This window comes from Tamandua tetradactyla, chromosome 19 (assembly GCF_023851605.1).
Source record: "Tamandua tetradactyla isolate mTamTet1 chromosome 19, mTamTet1.pri, whole genome shotgun sequence".
Taxonomy (NCBI): Eukaryota; Metazoa; Chordata; class Mammalia; order Pilosa; family Myrmecophagidae; genus Tamandua; species Tamandua tetradactyla.
Genome location: NC_135345.1, coordinates 4427946 through 4445575, shown reverse-complemented (window position 1 = coordinate 4445575; position 17630 = coordinate 4427946). Strand labels below are relative to the sequence as shown.

At 51.6% G+C, this 17630-nt stretch overlaps 1 protein-coding gene across 6 annotated transcripts in view; it reads right to left on the bottom strand.

Annotated features, from left to right (window-relative positions):
* Positions 1-17630, bottom strand: part of ACOX3 (acyl-CoA oxidase 3, pristanoyl) — a 90235-nt gene that overhangs the window by 36556 nt on the left and 36049 nt on the right. For all 6 annotated transcript variants that reach the window (XM_077136302.1, XM_077136300.1, XM_077136299.1 and 3 more), the window contains 5 exons: positions 16066-16140; positions 15551-15640; positions 13085-13228; positions 10510-10598; positions 4641-4737 (listed from right to left, as the gene is read on the bottom strand). In XM_077136302.1, coding sequence (XP_076992417.1) covers positions 4641-4737; positions 10510-10598; positions 13085-13228; positions 15551-15640; positions 16066-16140 — 495 coding nt within the window. The remainder of the gene's footprint in view (positions 1-4640; positions 4738-10509; positions 10599-13084; positions 13229-15550; positions 15641-16065; positions 16141-17630) is intronic.

The window sequence follows — 17630 nt, the reverse complement described above, 5'->3', positions numbered from 1 at the left end:
CAGGTTCAAGTACCCAACCCTGGTGCACGGTGTGTCTGGGTCAGGTGAACTGTCTCCAGAGACTTCAGTCTAAACGACGTGTCTCAGACAACTGAGTGCAGGAGCAGATACGAGAATCCGGCTGTCTTCCATTAGGTTGGGAATTAAAGGGGCCGGCAAGAATACAAAACCATGCTGCTCCTCTCAATAAAGTTTTTTGAAAATGTACCTTAAAAAATATGTGATTTATATTAAGAGATATTGGTATTCAAGACCTGCAGTGGACGGAGGTGGCCTAAGGGTGCATCAGCTGACAACTGGAAGGGGGCTGTGATGCACACGCACAACGGAATACCCAGCGGCTGCAGAAGGGAAACCAAGGCACGCAGCTAGGTGAATGACGCTTGAGGACAGCATGTGGAATGAACAAGCCAGAAATGAAAAGTCACATGTCGTAAGGCCTCACTAATATGGACTTACTATAATGTGCAAACTCTGAGAATTAAATTCGAGAGCATAGGTTATCAGAGGAAGGCTTATTATAAAACTCCTAGATTGTAAGTTCTTATAGCTTCCTGAGTTGGTCAGGAATGGTCATTTCTAAATTCCAAATACCGAACTCTTTGTGTATAGCCTGGTTGTTCCCTGGAACTTTGGGTATCTGTGTGACACCTGAGACTCAGAGTTAGAGCTCTGAAGCTACGAAAGTCAGCACTACCCCATGCAGCAACTGTTTAAAAAGCTGAAAAAGAGATCAGACTTCAATTAGAGATATGAATGAAGCTGAAGCTGATCTGGCTAGGAATAAGATAAATCAGACTAAAGGGTAAAGGCTGATACTGACCATGTTTTCAGTTTCTGTGTTAGACCAAAGGAAGTGATGGTTACTTGGTACAAAATTTATATTTTCAGCACACTATCTAATTTAACCTGTATTGTCACTTTATTCCAACAACATAATTACACAGAACCTTGAATAGGGAATGAGATCTTGCTGTTTTGTACAGGTTAATGTAATGCCGTGATACATCCAGAGTAATTTTGGGCAGAAAATGAAAATGTATTTGCAAAGCCCTCTTGAGGGACCAGGGAAAACTGTAGAAATATTAAACTTCCCCACCTGGAGAATTCCTGATATTCTCAAAGCATTAGGGATTATCAATTTAATAAGCCAAGCCCTCAATCTTGGGGCTTACCTTTATGAAACATCCCTGCAAATGAGAAGCTAAGCCTACTTACAATTAGGCCTAAGAGTCACCCCCAGAGAACCTCTTTTGTTGCTCAGATGTGGCTTCTCTCTAAACCAACTCTGCAAATAACCTCACTACCCTCTCCCCTACATGGGACACAACTCTCAGGGGTGTCAATCTCCCTGGCAATACGGGACAGGATTCCTGGGATGAGCCTGGCCCTGGCCTTGTGGGATTGAGAAAATCTTTTTGACCAAAAGAGGGAAAAGAAATGAGACAAAAAGTTTTCATGGTTAAGAGATTTCAAGTAGAGTCAAGAGATCACTCTGAAGGTTATTCTCATGCATCATATATTCTTTTTTAATTTCTAGTGTATTAGAAGAGCCAAAAGGAAATACTTTGTTGAACTGAATTCCAGTAGCCTTGATTCTTGAAGATGACTGTGTAAGTATACAACTTTTACAGTGACCTTGTGGTAGTCAAAACCTTGTGACTGGCACTCCCTTTACTTGTGTATGGACAGATGACATAATAAAGACATAAGCGGTGTTAAGGGGTATGAGATGTTTTCAGTGTTCTTTCTTATTTTTATTTTTATTTTTTTGGAGTAACGAAAATGTTCTAAAATGGATTGTGGTGATGAATGCATGACTATATGATATTGTGAGCCGTTGATTATACATTTTAGATGATTTTATGGTATGTGAATATATATCAATAAAATTGCATTAAAATGTGATTTATATTAAGACATGTTAGGATTATTACTGTTATTTCAATGCAATTTTTTTTTACTCACTATACAATTTATTCACTATATAATGCATCCAAAGCACACAATCAATGGTTCACAGTGCCATCACAGAGTTGTGCATTCATCATATTACAGCTATTTTTAAATGAATTAACAAGTAAATGTTTTGCTTTGTTTTTATTTCATTGCTCTTAACCTCTAATATGGTAACTATTGTCAGATATAGCTCACATAAGCAAAAGTTCTTTAGGGTCACAAATAAAGCATAAATTATAAAGGAATCCTGAGACCAAAGAACTTGACAATCACTGATCTAATAGGATCAACATAAGTGTGTCATTTAAGTTTTTGATATTTCTGCTTATTTACTGTTCATGTGATTAATTTAGTTTCTGAAACGGGTAGGGTAAAATCTTCAGCTACACCTGTTGACATCTATATTTTCTTGCGGTTTTGTCTGTTGTTGCTTATATATTTTGAAGTGGATCTGTTCAGTGCACATAACTTATAAGGATGTATTTCCTGATTCAATTCTCTTTAGGGGTATAAATGATTTTTTTTTTTTGCCTTAAATTCTTTTGGTTTAAGTTTCCTGGTATCTCTCTCCCTGTGGTAGTTAGATTCAGTTGTCAACTTGGCCAGGTGAAGGCACCTAGTTCTGTTGCTGTGGACATGAGCCAATGGTAGGTGAATCTCATATGTTGCTCATTACATCTGCAGTCGGCTAGGAGGCGTGTCTGCTGCAATGAATGACGTTGATTTAATTGGCTGGTGCTTAAATGAGAGAGCTCAATGTAGCACAGCCCAAGAAGCTCAGCATACCTCATCTCAGCACTCGCAGCTCAGCCCAGGCCTTTGGAGATGCAGAAAGGAATCACCCCGGGGGGAGCTGTTGGAACCCAGAGGCCTGGAGAGAAGGCCAGCAGAGATCACCCTGTGCCTTCCCGCTTAAGAAGGAACCTCAGTGGAAAGTTAGCTGCCTTTCCTCTGAAGAACTAACAAAATAAATCCCATTTTATTAAAAGCCAATCCGTCTCTGGTGTGTTGCATTCTGGCAGCTAGCAAACTAGAATACTCCCCATCCTTTTATTCTCAACTTTTCTGTGTATGGTAGAAAACACACTTTGGGATCTTAAGTGCTTCCTTTAATCCAACCTGATAATTTCATTCTGTTAATTGGCATATTTAATCCATTTCTATCTATTTATTGTTGTGGTAGTGGGACTTGGTTTCCTATTTTTTCATTTTATTTTCTTCTGATTTTTGTTTTTGCCCCATCTCCCTGTTTTCTACTGGTTGACGGGGTTTTCTCTGGGTTAAAAATTCCGCCTTCTCATTCTGCTCTGGTGTAGTTCTCAGCGCCTACACTTGTGGCCTTCACCCCACTGGTCTCTTAAACTTAGTAAAGCTCCATCTTCCCCCAGAGGGGCGCGAGCCTCAGCTCACTCTCCCATGTCCTCTGGTCTGGCCACAGCACTTCTGTCAGGAGCAGACTGTGAAGTATTTTAGCTATGGGTTACCACAAATACACCTCCTCCTTCCCTTGTCTTGGCCTTAGATCTTGTTTTAAGATAACAATAGATCTTACCAAGTTATCTGATCACCCTTACCTTTCAAAAGTATTTCCAGGGTCATATCTGCCTGGCAACCTTCCAACGCTTGGGTAAGAGAATATTTTTATCATGTTTTCATATAGGGATCACAGTTTAGATTTAAAAATATGTTTAAAGTTATTTTCCCTCCAGTGTTTAAAATATTATTTCACTATCTTCTTGTATCCAGTATTTACGCTTGAGAAATCTGGAATTAAACTGATTTTTATTCCATTGGAATTGGATCTGCTCCCTCTCTCTGGAGGCTTTTCAAATTCTTCTCTTTGAAATTCTTGAATTTCTCTACAATGGGTTTTTCCTGATTTCTCCTCTTTAGTATTCATGGGTCAATTAAAGGTCTTCCTTCTTTAATTTCTCTAAACACTGTCTCTTCTTAATTCTTTAATCCTTTCCTTCTGTCTTCAGTGTGATTTTCCAATCACTAATTTACATTTTACTCATCCCAATCCTTATGATCTTTCTCGCAGTTGTTTCAAACTCGTGTTGGCACTTCCACTTTCCCATGACTTATCCGATGCTGGCGTGCTCCTCCCTCACTCCTTCGGTGTGCCCATCATGCTCACTTTAAACTCTTGCTCTTTGGGCTCTAACCAGCTGCAGATGACACGTGCTGTCCAATGAATTCTTTATCTTGCAGGGCCCTCCTTGGCATTATCACCGTCTCAGGGGTGACTTCCTGACTCCCGAGGGAGTCGATGCCTCTGTCTTGGGCCATCCCTGGGGAGGGTCGGTGAATTTAAGGGCGAGACGGTGAGCCTCACGGTGAGGGCCTCCCCCTGGGGCCTTGGTGGAACTGCCCTGCACGGGGCAGCTCCCTACCTGCCCTGAGGCGAGGGGCTGTGGGGAGGAGGGAAGGGCCAAGGTCAGCTCCGCTACACTGCGTGGGCTCGCCTCCTCAACAGGACCACTGCCACCCTGTTCTGGGCGCTGGCACCCGAGGCAGGAGAGGTGTGTCCCCAGCCCCGGGCCTGTGAGGAGGGTCTCCTTCCTGTCGGGCACAGGAGGAAGGCTCAGCAGCCAGGCCGATGGTGCACGGATGGACGGCAGCGCCTGGGAAACACCGTCGCTGCCAGCCTGGGCTGTACCCAACTGCCCCCTCGATACCTTGTAGGCGGTGACGTAGGCACCTTCGGGAGTGACGTCCCCAGTCCGGTTCAGGAGGTTCTGACGAGGAATCCTCACCTGGTGGAACATGGCGAATCTGCGTGGGAGGCAGGGCAGGCGGTGGTCACCCAAATTCTGGCCTCTCCCTCCCCAAGCCTAGTAAAACGGATCCCTGGGCAGCTGAGACGGTGACAGAACCCCACCCGGACAGAGGGCATGCACGAGGGGACCCCAGGGCACTGAAAAGGTCAAAAGAGGTTTTTATCCAAAAATGTGGTTAAAAAAAATAGGGTGTGTGTAGTGGAGCTCCACGTGACATGAGATTGGCCGTGCCCCGAAATGACCGAGGCCAAGCTCTTCACTCCAACTGGTGCTACGGTCCTGGGGCGACACAGGGGTCCCCATGACGAGCAGACAGGAAAGCCCTGGCAGGGCTGCTCAATGAAGGAACTCAGCAACTCGACAGCAGAAGGGAAGTGAGTTTCTTAAACGTTTCTAATTGCTGAATCTTATACTCGAGTCTCACAACAGAACCCACTGCACAATGCGATAAAATCGACAATGGAAGCTTTGACATTCGCAAGTCAAACAAAAGAACTTGGGTTGCTCTTTTCGCGCTCCAAAATCAAGCCAAGTTGCTTCTCTAGGACAGCTGAGGAGGGCCAATTTAGAGATGCATCCTTGAGGACTGTTTGCACATTAAGAATCAAAGATACTTTCTAGCCTTGCCAATTCAGGAAAACCTACTCTACAGCAGTCTAGGGAACAAGCTTATGCATGGAACAGATGTGACATAAACTGCAAACAAAACAAAACAAAAATGAATAGTTCCTATAGCAATTAATCTGATTACTAAAATCCCTTTCAGGTTCATAAAGGATGTCCTTTACGAACCTAGAAATCGTTCTCTGTAAAGAGCAAAGGGCCGAGCTGGAGGGGGCCCACTGCTAGGGAACGGAAGACCCCTACCATGCGCACACATACCTGTACCTCCTCTAATTCCAGCACGTGGAAGGCGCCCCTCCCCTGCAATCCCGAGTCCTGGGAAGCACCCTCCCCTCCACCCCCTGGACTGGCCAGCAGTCAGACCCTGGGGCTGACAGTGCTGCCACCTGGCCCTCTCAACCCTCCCTCCACGTCTACCCCCGCATCTTCTTGTCTGATTGGATGCAATTCTCTTTGGTCCTTCTCTCTGAAGCCTGCCTCTTCCACCGTCCACATGGGAGCCTATGACGCTCCGAAACTGCTGGTCGTAGAGGTCACGCCCTGCAGCAGCCTGTGTGGTCCCTGTGACCTATGGAACCAGACCCCTCAGACAACCACAGGACGTCCCCGTGCCCTGGCCCTCAGCTTCACCACTGCTCCCCTCGCCAACCACGCCTTGGCCCCTTCAGCCCAGCTGGGCTCTCTCCTGGCCTCCAGGCCCTCCATTGCCCCACGTCCCCAGTTTATGTCACATCTGTTCCATGCATAAGCTTGTTCCCTAGACTGCTGTAGAGTAGGCTTTCCTGAATTGGCAAGGCTAGAAAGTACCTTTGATTCTTAAAATGCAAAACATTAAAAAGTATCTCTGATTCTTAATGTGAGGCTCGGCTGTCACCTCCTCTGGGAAGCCCCTCGTGATTATGCGCCCCCCCCCCCCCGCAGTGGGTGTCAGGAGGTTCCACAGCACCAAGAGAGAACATGGTCCTTCCTACGCATAGGTGCTGAGCCACACTGAGCCCTGCTTCTTGCCAGCAGTTTCCTGGGGGTCACAGGGCCCAGCACACACAAGACACCTAATAAATGCTTGGCGAATGGAAAAAAGACTGGGGTGACACCGGCGCTTTGGGGAGTGGGAGTCGTCCCCGCAGTGGCACCTCCCACTGTACCCAGGAGGAGCGAAGGCTGGGGCAGGCGCTGCGGACAGGAGAAGGCCAGCGGGGAGGACTCCAAAGCCGAGACTGCCCTGCACCTCGACCCCTCCCACATGTAAACCCCAGGTACGCACAGACTGCTCCTTGACAGTTCCCAAACACGGGGGCTGCCGGCACCCACCAAGGAGGACTGTGGACTTCTCTAACGGCAAGGGTGAGGAGGCGACCCCCAGGCTGCAGAGGGGGGTGGAAGGCCAGGCCGTGTGCTAAGCATGCCCCCCTCAGAGGAAGCCTGGTCCGCACAACAACCTGGAGACGCTGCACTCAGCCTTGGAAGCCCGGGGGTGCTTCTCCAGACCTGACTCCGTAAGCCAGGTGTCCTCTGCCCGGGATGGGAACCCTCACTCCAGCCACACGGAGAAGCAGCAAACCACACGTGCTCATGCCTACACTGCACACGTTCATGCTACCCACCTAGGGCTTTAGCCGAAGGCGGTTCTTTTTTGATCACTTCTATACTGAAAATGCTGTCAAGGCCAGCGGGTGGCCTGAGCCGGGACCCCAGCAGCAGCGGGGGCAGGGGATGGCGGCAGTGGACGGTGCTTGGGAGCTGTGGGGGTGGCCTGCTCCCCCTCGGCACCCAGGCCTGGGGCCTGGCCCAGCCCAGAAGGGGTCAGTGGTGACGCCCACAGGACTCCCCCAACCCCTCCCGAGGCAGGTTCTTGAGGCCAGAGCCCTGCCTGCAGCCCGTCTTCAGGCTTGCTGACAACAGCCCTGAAGGGAGCCTTATCCTTTTGCTTTCAGAATTATTTGATTAAAATGAATTTGATTTACGTTTACCTTTAATTTCTAAGCAATCATCCCACATATCTGAGAATTCCTACGACGTGATAAAATCTAACCTACAAATGGATCCCACTTTTACCGTAATAAATGGTCTTGAAATTGGTGGGAAAAAAAATCACGGAATTATAACACCAATATTTGAATTAGATGGAAAAACCAGGCAGAATCTGAGCAAAGAAAGACTAGCAGGAATTCGGGATTTTCCTCAAAACCACTCAGATGGACAAAGCCGGTGCGCCCTCTGCTGGAAGTGAACGGCCAGAGCCCGGCGTGGACGGCCTGAACCTAGGGCAGGGCCCAGGTGAGCGTGGATGGCCTGAACCCAGGGCCAGGCCCAGGTGAGCGTGGACAGACTGAGCCCACGGCCAAGAGAGACACATCTTGGAAGGAGGTGGCCTCACCTTCCCAAATCTCAGAGCTGCTCCCTCCCAGCATCTGTGCCATTCGAGGAAGCCAGGCAACTCAGCCTCCAGCAGCTCAGGGGATCCAATCTGGGTGCCTCCCACTGGGCCCAGTCTCCCTGCTGTCCCCTGCTGCTGAGGGTGAGAGGGACATTGCCAAGGGGCCATGTGGTGGGAGCTGCTGTCCCTGCTTAGCAGGTTGTCCTCATTTTGCCCCATCGCAGGCTGTGTTTCCGAGTCCTGGAAGAGCCTGCCCGAGCCCAGGTGATGTTTATTTCTGGGAGCTCAACTTAATACTCCCTGGGAGAATGTCACAATCACACACCTGCACTCAACCTCTGGACACACCTGTTTATTGGGTGGGGAGGAGTGGGGGATGCTGGTTTTTTCTGTGATGCTCCAGGGTAATGTTAAGTATTCTCATTTTTCTGGGTATAAAATCAACTAAACAGTAAAGAGAGGTCCTTGCCCACATTTCATGCTACCAGCAACATTTGTTCTGAGCAGGAGCACACATTCAGCATGTCATCATTTGTTCTGGGTAGGATCATTTTTTCTAGGTAGGATAATTTTTTCTAAACAGCTGCATTTGTTCTGAGCAGTATCATTCATTCTGAACAGCATCATTTGTTCTAAGCAGTATCATTTGTTCTGAGTGACAGCATTTGTTCTGGGCAGCAGTATTTGGTCTACATGGCAGCATTTATCCTGTGTGCTAGCATCTGTTCTGAGCTGACGGACAATGCCCTTAGCAGGTGACTGAGAAGGCTACAGCCTGCCCAGATGACTGGTACTGCAGAACCCCTTGGATAGGCAAAGAAGCAGTAGATAAATTTTATCGGCCCTTCAGTGGAACACGTGGACCTAATGAAAGGGTTTTCAGTCTCCAAGTCAGGAGCAGGAGAGCACCTTCACCGCCCAGGCCTGCACCACCCCTCACCGTGTGCTTTAACTCGGGGCCAGCACGCTCTTTGTCAGTGTGGAAGCAACTATACCACCTCCCTGCTGAGACCCCTGCAGGGCTTCCCCATGGCCCCTAGGCCACAGGCCACCACAGTGAGCCCTCGATCTATGCCAGGCAGGTGCTGGCCACACAGGACTGCCCATGCACCCCACAGAGAGTGCTTTCAGGGACCTGACAGTCCCAAGTTGGGGGATGTTCTTCTTCCTGCCACGCTCCAATATTAAGCAGCAGGTTCTGAATGAAAAATTGAAAATTCCAAGAGATCAGTATTACTTAGAAGGGCTGTACACGGTCTTGATTTTTAACAACATCCTTTTAGTTTTCTCTCAATTAATGCTGTGTAAAAAAAAAAAAAAATCAATGGTTTCCCTGCTGTCTTTGGTACAATCTGGGACCTCAGTCTTTTTCAAAGGTCCAAGCAGAGATCTGTGCTCCTATCCCCCAATTTCTCTGGAAGGATTAAGGGAGTTTCTCCACGGTCAGTTCCTGGAAACCACCTGGTCACAGCTTATCTCTCTGGACATGACCTGCCTCTTCCTTCATACCAGTTAGTTCAAACGGCTGAGAATGCGCATCTTCTATTCTCCAAGAGCCACATGACAACGCAGCAAGGACATCAGTCTTCTTGAGACTTACTGTAAGGCTAAGGCACACCCCTGCTTTTGTGGGGACAGGGAGCCGGAACCCTTCTAAGCCATGGTTTCCGGAAGCCAGTATGTCTGAGTGTCCACATGCACAGGCTACTGGAGCATGGACACACGGCCAGGAAGACCGTACCCTTGGCCTGCCCAGGCAGGACCACCCCAGGGCCATTTTACAGGTGAGGACCCCGAGGCTTACTCAAGAGAAAAGAAAGAAGGGAAAGGCCCAGGATGCGACTCCACGTCCGTCAGATTCCAAAGCCATTGTTGCTGACACCAGGCTCTAGAAGAAGCCCCCGTGACCTAGTTTTTGCTACTCCTGCTCCCAGCCTCTTCTCCACCCACCCCCCTCCCCCCAGTCCCCGTGAGCACACTGCTGGGCTTTGCACTCTCCCAACACGGGAGCCGACTTTTCCTCAATGTGAAACACACCCTCCCTGTGCAACCCACCCCCCTATCATCTGGCATCTCCCACTAACCACACAGGTCTCGGCCTGGCCTCACTTCTTCAGGTCTGTACTGCCGTCTGAGCTGTCTTAACTGCATCAGCCCGCATCTCATGCCTGGCGCCCTGGGGGACCCAGCACCCGCTAGCTGGCACACCGTCATGTGTGCAGCACAGCCCAACCCCGGCCTTGAGCCTGCTCCTAAAGAGACATTTGCAGGCCGATGAAACAAAAAATCCACAGAACTCTCTCTTTCAAGACCCGTGACAATGATTACTACTGGAAAAGGGGGTTGCCAAGGCCAAAGGTGGCCCTTGTGGATGCAGACCCGCAGGGCTCCCAGTGAGAGCTGCCTACCGGGCTCCCAGGGACTCAGGGCGCCAACAGGGGCGTTTCACGGGCCTGGGCTCACAGCTCAGCCTCATCGGCCCTAGGGCCCCCCAGTTGGAGGCAGCTGGCCTAGACTCATCTGAGAGATGCCAGTGACGTTCCTTTGTCTAGAACACTGGAGGGGCTGGTGGCAATGCAGGGTTCCCAGTGCCCTCCACCCGACTCTGGGGAGTCGACGAGGGTGGGGGTCCGGCAGGAGGAGGCAGCATCCGCAGATGCAGTGACATCAGAGGTGAGGCCATGAGGCCCAGGGCAGGCTCAGCGAGGCCCCATCCTGAGCCCAGAGGGACACGACGCAACCTTCAGAGCCCGCAGAGTCACTTACCCGTTATCCAGCCCGTTCAGCCCAAGTTTCTTCCCGATGTCACCCACCATCACCCCAGGCATGGGGAGAAGGGTCTTCGGGTCCCGGATCTGTGTAAGGCCACAGCAGGCAACAAACGGCCGTTATTACAATCACAGGAAAATCAAAACGAATGTGTTAAAACCAAACCCCTGAGTCGTGGGCTTGCCCTGTGGAAGATACCACCTGCTGCCTGGAGGACGCTAAGAACCTCATCCTCAGGTTTTAGATAAAAGACTTCCCACTGCATTTTAATAACAGGACAGAATGACTATGTGTTGTGGGAGAAATGGTCTCGGATTACTTTCATAAATCTTACCTCCCCCCAAATGGACTTCCAATAAATATCTACAGATAAAGCTAGCTACTGGTCCCCCACCATGAAGGGACACAGTTTCATTCTACGATGCTTTCAAGGCAGTGACTCCTTCCAGAGGCCACTGTGCCCTTCGGGGACCTTTGGCCACATCTGGAGATGTTTCTGGATGTCATCCTTGGCGGGGGGTGGGGAGGGCTGCTGGCATCTAGCGGGAAGAGGCCGGAGGTGCTGCTGAGCCGCTGGCAATGCACAGGACAACCTGCAGCCGTCAGGGGCTGTCCAGCCCAAACTGTCAGACTAAAAACCCTGCTTTAAAGGCATAAGGTGAGTAATTATTTAGTATGTGGTTTCTTCTATGAATTGCTCATTTTTATTTATTTCAGTGAAACAACCATCTAACTTTATTGAACTGTTATAAAAAGATATTTAATGATATAGCGTTCACAATGTGACCGTGTGATTGTGAAAACCTTGTGTCTGAAGCTCCTTTTATCTACCTTGTCAACAGATAAGTAGAACATACGGAATAAAAATAAGTAATAGGGGGAACAAATGTTAAAATAAATTTAGTTTGAAATGCTAGTGATCAATGAAACGGAGGGGTAAGGGGTATGGTATGTAAAAAAATTTTTTTCTGTTTTTATTTTTCTGTTGGCTTTTTATTTCTTTTACTGAATTGATGCAAATGTTCTGGGAAATGACCATGATGATGAATATGCAATTATGTGATGCTATTGTGAATTGCTGAGTGTATGTGCTGGGAATGTTTGTGTTTCTTTCTTATAATATTTTTTTAATTAATAAAAAATTAAAAAAGATATTTAAAATAAACTAAAAGACTAATATATAAATGTAGGCAATCTTTTCCACTTTCTAAAGTATTTCAATAAGGCTCAGTAAAGATTCAAAGATTCAGATGCAACCTTCTGTAACTTTTTGAAATACATATCATAAAAAATAGTTGGATGGTTTTCAAGTAATCAAAAAGAAAAATACTGCTAGCACAGGTTTTCAGTTCATCCAGAAATGATAATGTATTCATTGCAAAACAGCGACTAACCTCTCACACCGAGAAAGCACTGGTTCTGAAGCCAAAAGCAGTCAACAGTTACTGTTATTCTTATCTTAAAATATGTAACTGATTTATAATATTACCTAAAACATTTCCCACTTACCAACCTGACATAATGAAACAAACCTGCAAAAAGTTACAGTCCCTTCTTTACCAGCTAACGATTCGTAGCAGGAGCACAATCCTTACTAAATAGTAGACAGCAGAATAATTTGGCCGTAACAGTCTACCTCCAGCCGACAGTAACCTCCGTGTGGGCAGGGCCCACTTCGGCCAGGTCCACGGCCCTCGCTTCCTGCACCTGGGCACTCACTGGCGCCTGCTGGCTGCAGGTACGACACAATTCTACGGTACATCTGAGGCACGACTTGTAACTTACAGCTCTGTCTAAAGACCAGAAACACTGACAGAAGCTGAATCCAGTGCAGACGGCCCCACGCAGTTTGCTTCGGGTACAAATCTACAGCCCCAGAGGCACAGAGGGTGGCCCACGAGAACCCTCAACACCCCTGGTCTGAGTTCAAATGTAAACTGAAAAATATGGACAGGACGACTCTTTTCACTTCTGAAAGCCAACCCTACCCTGCCCCAGAAGGCCTGCAAAAGGAAAACACCAGGATGGGGTAGTGGGGTGACAGGGAGGGGGAGCTTGGTTCAGTCACGCCAGCCCAAATAGAGAGGGGCTGGACGAGCCTTGAAGGCCCAGGTCCAGTATGGCTGCAGCAGCCAGAGGGTCAGGAAAAGGGCCGAGGGGAGGCAGGTGCAGTCCAGCCCTGCCCCTCCACCACTGCTTCTCATCAGTGGTCCAGGGACAGACCCCACCAGGCTCCCCAGGTTGGACTTCAGCTCAGAGCTCCTGGAACCCACCTACCCTACTGATTCGGAATCTCAGAAGGGGTGAGGCTGGACGAAGGTGATGCAGCCACCCAGGGGACGGGGATTCCCGACCAGATGACCTCAGAGTCCATGAGTGCAGCCCAGGGCTGCTCGGCCCAGGAGCTCCTGACATTCAGGCCGCTGACCCTTTGTCACGGCAGGGTGGTGAGCTCGCTCCACTAGACACTGGAAGCACCTCCCCCCGTGTGGTTGCCAGAAACCCCGCATGCACCTCCTCCCAAGAGCCTGGGCTCCAGCAGAGCCAGTCCGTCCCTCCGCGCCAACCCCACCTGCACGATGAAGGAGTGCAGCCCCTGGCACGGTGCCCCAGGCACGTAGAGCTGCGCAAACACCACCGCGTGAGTGGCAGTCTTCCCCATGTTGCCAACCCAGAACTTGGAAGCTTCAAAGTCCGGGGAGTGGATGACAAACTCCTGTACGAGAGGAGAAGGGTGAAATGAGAAATAGCCACTGAAGCACACGGCGAGTTTTTCCTTATCAATAGAGTGAATTTTTTACCTTCAAAATCTTTGCACTAAGGAAAAAAATTGATAGATCCTTTCATTTCCTCCCTGGTACAGGCAAACCCTATTTAAAAAAAAAAAAAAAAAAACATGGGCAGGCACCGGGAATCGAACCCGGGTCTTCAGCATGGCAGGAGAGAACTCTGCCTGCTGAGCCACGTGGCCCACCCGCGGCCCTATTTTTAAACAGAGCATAAGCCCAGGTCCTATGAATTAAAGAAGAACCTTTCCGTGGAAAATAATAACCAAAATTTCAAACAATAAAATATATAAAAACCATCCTGCCAGCCGACCAGCACCCCCCAAGTCACACCTAAGGTGGCACATCACCTCCGAGAGACCTTCCCTGCCCACCCTCTAGCGTGCTTCTAAGCAGCTGTGCGCGTTGCTTTGGCCTCACTCCCCCACCCACAGGCTCCACTATATCCCCCACACCCAGGAGCACAGGGTAGCACCGAAGGCACAGGAACGAAGGAGCACAGGCTTCCACCGTGAGCCAGCTTCTGGCCACACATACCAGGCTGAAAGAGGAGAGGATGCAGACCCCCAAGAAATAAAGCAGGTGCCAAGGGAACGTGAAGAGTGAGCAGAAGAGCCAGAGGACAACGGTCCCAAGGTAGGGCCTGAGGGCTGCCTGGGCCTGCCCCAGTGAAGGGTGCAGGAGGGACTTGCCAGGGAAGGGCCCCTGCTGAAGGGAAGGGGCTGGGGGGAAGAGGTGTGCAATACTCAGAGTGAGCATCTATGGGGCCAGCCTCCTTGGCCAGACCCTCCTGCCCACTTGCGAGCTCACAGCAGTGCACCCACCTCTGCCTGATACCTGCTCTCTGCCAACTAAACAAGCTAACTGTCCCAGGGCCTTTGCACTCGCTGCACTCTCCCGCAGACCTTCACAAGCCGCCTTCTTCAGGTGATTTCAGTCTGTCTATCACCTCTCTGAGCCCTTCCCTGCACCCCTGTGTCATGCTCTGTCCTCACCCCACTGATGGTCTGCAGGGCATTTGGCACGTCAAATGTTACCTTGTCTCCATCTGCACCCCTCTTAGCATGTAAGTTCCACTACAGCAGAGATGTATCTGCTGTGGGCATTGCTTTAGGCCTTCTTGCTAAAAGCAGTGTCCGGCACACATCAGGTGTTGACCAGATGAAGTATAACCAGCAGCCCTATTCCTGGGTTCCTGGGTTCTCTAGGAGAACTGGGGTGACACACCAATTTCCCTTTAAGGACCAAATGCCCAGGGAAGCAGTTAGAAATGCAGCAGCTCCAAAGATGCCCAGATTTCACCCAGAATGCTGTGGCCATTATGTTCCCATCTGCTTCTGCAGAATCGGGGTGGGCCTTACCTCCCACACTAGGGAGGCCATGGGCAGGAGAGGGCCGCGGAGGCTGCCATGGAGCCAGAAAGGCCTGAGCCCCCATCCTGGCTCTGCCTCTGCAGGAACTGCTGAAGACAAGGCCAAGCCAATTTAGGGGGGCCCTCACCCAATATGATGGGGTACCTGGTGACAGGAGAAGAGACAGACAGACCCAGCAGGGAGACCACAGAATGGTGGAGGCAGAGGTTGGGGTGCTGTGGCTGCCAGCCCAGGAGGGCCAAGGAGTGCCTGGCAACAAGAGAAACCAGGAGGCGGCAGGGAAGGACTCCCCCTGCTCAGGCTTCAGAGGGACATGGCCCTGCTGACACCTGATTTCAGACTTCAGAACTGTGAGAATCCACATCTGTTGTGTTAAGTCACCCAGTTCATGACACTCTGTCAAGGCTGCCCCAGCAAGCTAAGACAGCTCTGAACCAGGCCCTGGGATCCAGTGAGCTGCAGGGGATGAGGGGTACCAGGCTGCTGTGGGCAGGGTGGGAGGCAGGGCACCTGCCCTAAGAGCCCGGCTGGAGGTAGGGAGGCAGAGGGGCAGCACGGAGGGACACCGGTCAGTGAGAAGACTTCTTTACACTTTTTATAAAGCACAAAATTTTGAAACGTTCACAAATCCCGCACCAGCAAGTGACCTGGTGACATTTTACAAAGTTAGGGCTTTATCCTATTTCACCGAGCAAGTCAGGGAGGGGCCAGGCTTTGCCTCTTAGCCCTTCCTCTCCTGAGTCCCCCCGGCTCGGCCCGGTGAAGGTCAGCGAGCACTTCATGAGCACCCACGTCTGGAGACCCGGGCCACCGCGTCTCTCCTGTCCCCGAGGGTACCGCGGCTCGTCAGCTCTGTACCCAGGCACCCCGGGCGCCTACCTGGCTGGCAGGGTCGTAGTGCGCGGTGGTTCGGATCGCCTTGGCGTTGCTCCCGTGGCTCACCTCAGTCAGAGCATAGCACCCGAAAATCTACAAACCGAAGCACAAGATGGCACTAGGTGAGACGGGCTCCTGCCCACCTTTCCTTTACCATGGTAGAACCCCCGAAACACCGTGGACCTGCTTAACCACCTGGCGATCTCCCCGACCACCCCCAGCCTGCGAGGACGGAGCGGAAGCCACGCCGATGCCAGCCACCAGCGAGAGCGCCGCGGCAGGGCCACGGCAGGACGGAGGACAGGAGCGGAAGGCTGCTGCTTCGACTGGGGGAGCGAAACCCACATAATACAGGAAGGTGACAGCCCTGTTTGGAAAACAAGAGGGCGCCAGCCATTCAGGATGAACCAAAGAATTCTAAAAGGAGAAGTTCCCTCCTCCCCCAGAGACCCTCCCCACAAAGCCCCAGGGGAACCGGCAGCAGGACGTGCTCACAGCGCACAGGGACTTCAACCCACCTCCATAGTGAAGGCCTTCTGGATGTATTTGAAATGCCTCTGGGTGCCAGAGTTGTAGATTGCTGATGAAAAGTTCTGAAAATGTAACATTGTCCTATGAACAGGTGGAAGTGAACAGGAGCACTGCTTTTCTGGGGGTCAGACCTGACAGCACCGGTGTCCACTCCCACGGGTCCCTCGCCACGGGGCCGTGAGCAGCTGAGGCCCCGAGGGGTTAATGGGCAGCTGCAAGGCCAGGCTCCAAGGCCCGGGGCGCGCCCCAGAGGCACAGCCTCCTCTGGGGCCTGGAGTGTGGGTGAATGCACGAGACCAGGCTCCTCCCCCGGCGGTTTCGCCTCGGAAGGTGGTGGCTGCAAGAGACCCTATAGGGCAGCAGGGAGACAGGGAAGGAGGCTGGGGGAAAAGGAGAGGACAGGGACACATAAAGAGCCAGCCCAGCCTAGCACTGTGCCCAGCAACCTACAGGGACTTCGTCCACGGTGAGGACAATGCTGGCCCCTCCAGGCTTCTGCCAGCATGCATGCTGGGGGGAGAACCAAGCCCCTGCCCTGCTCTGCCCTGCTCCCTCTGCCCTGCTCTCCCCACCCTCCCTGCCCTGCTCTCTCTGCCCTGCTTCCCCTGCCCTCCCTGCCCTGCTCCCCCTGCCTGCTCTCCCTGCCCTGCTCTCCTGCCCTGCTCCCCTCTGCCCTGCTCCCTCTGCCCTGCACCCCTCTGCCCTGCTCCCCTCTGCCCTGCTCCCTCTGCCCTGCTCCCTTTGCCCTGCTCCCCTCTGCCCTGCTCCCTCTGCCCTGCTCCCCTCTGCCCTGCTCCCTCTGCCCTGCTCCCCTCTGCCCTGCTCCCCTCTGCCCTGCTCTCCTGCCCTGCTCCCGTCTGCCCTGCTCCCTCTGCCCTGCTCCCCTCTGCCCTGCTCCCTCTGCCCTGCTCCCCTCTGCCCTGCTCCCTCTGCCCTGCTCCCCTCTGCCCTGCTCTCCTGCCCCGCTCCCGTCTGCCCTGCTCCCCTCTGCCCTGCTCCCTCTGCCCTGCTCCCCTCTGCCCTGCTCTCCTGCCCTGCTCCCTCTGCCCTGCTCCCCTCTGCCCCGCTCCCCTCTGCCCCACTCCCCTCTGCCCCGCTCCCCTCTGCCTTGCTCTCCTGCCCTGCTCCCCTCTGCCCTGCTCTCCTGCCCTGCTCCCCTCTGCCCTGCTCCCCTCTGCCCTGCTCTCCTGCCCTGCTCCCCTCTGCCCTGCTCCCCTCTGCCCTGCTCCCCTCTGCCCTGCTCTCCTGCCCTGCTCCCCTCTGCTCTGCTCCCCTCTGCCCTGTTCTCCTACCCTGCTCCCCTCTGCCCTGCTCTCCTGCCCTGCTCCCCTCTGCCCCGCTCCCCTCTGCCCCGCTCCCCTCTGCCCTGCTCCCCTCTGCCCTGCTCTCCTGCTCTGCTCCCCTCTGCCCTGCTCCCCTCTGCCCTGTTCTCCTACCCTGCTCCCCTCTCCCCTGCTTTCTCTGTCCTGCTCTTTCCCGCGCTGCTCTCTCCCTGCCCTGCTTCCTGACCCATTTTCTTTTCTGTATAAAACAAAAAAATGTTCCAAAGTTC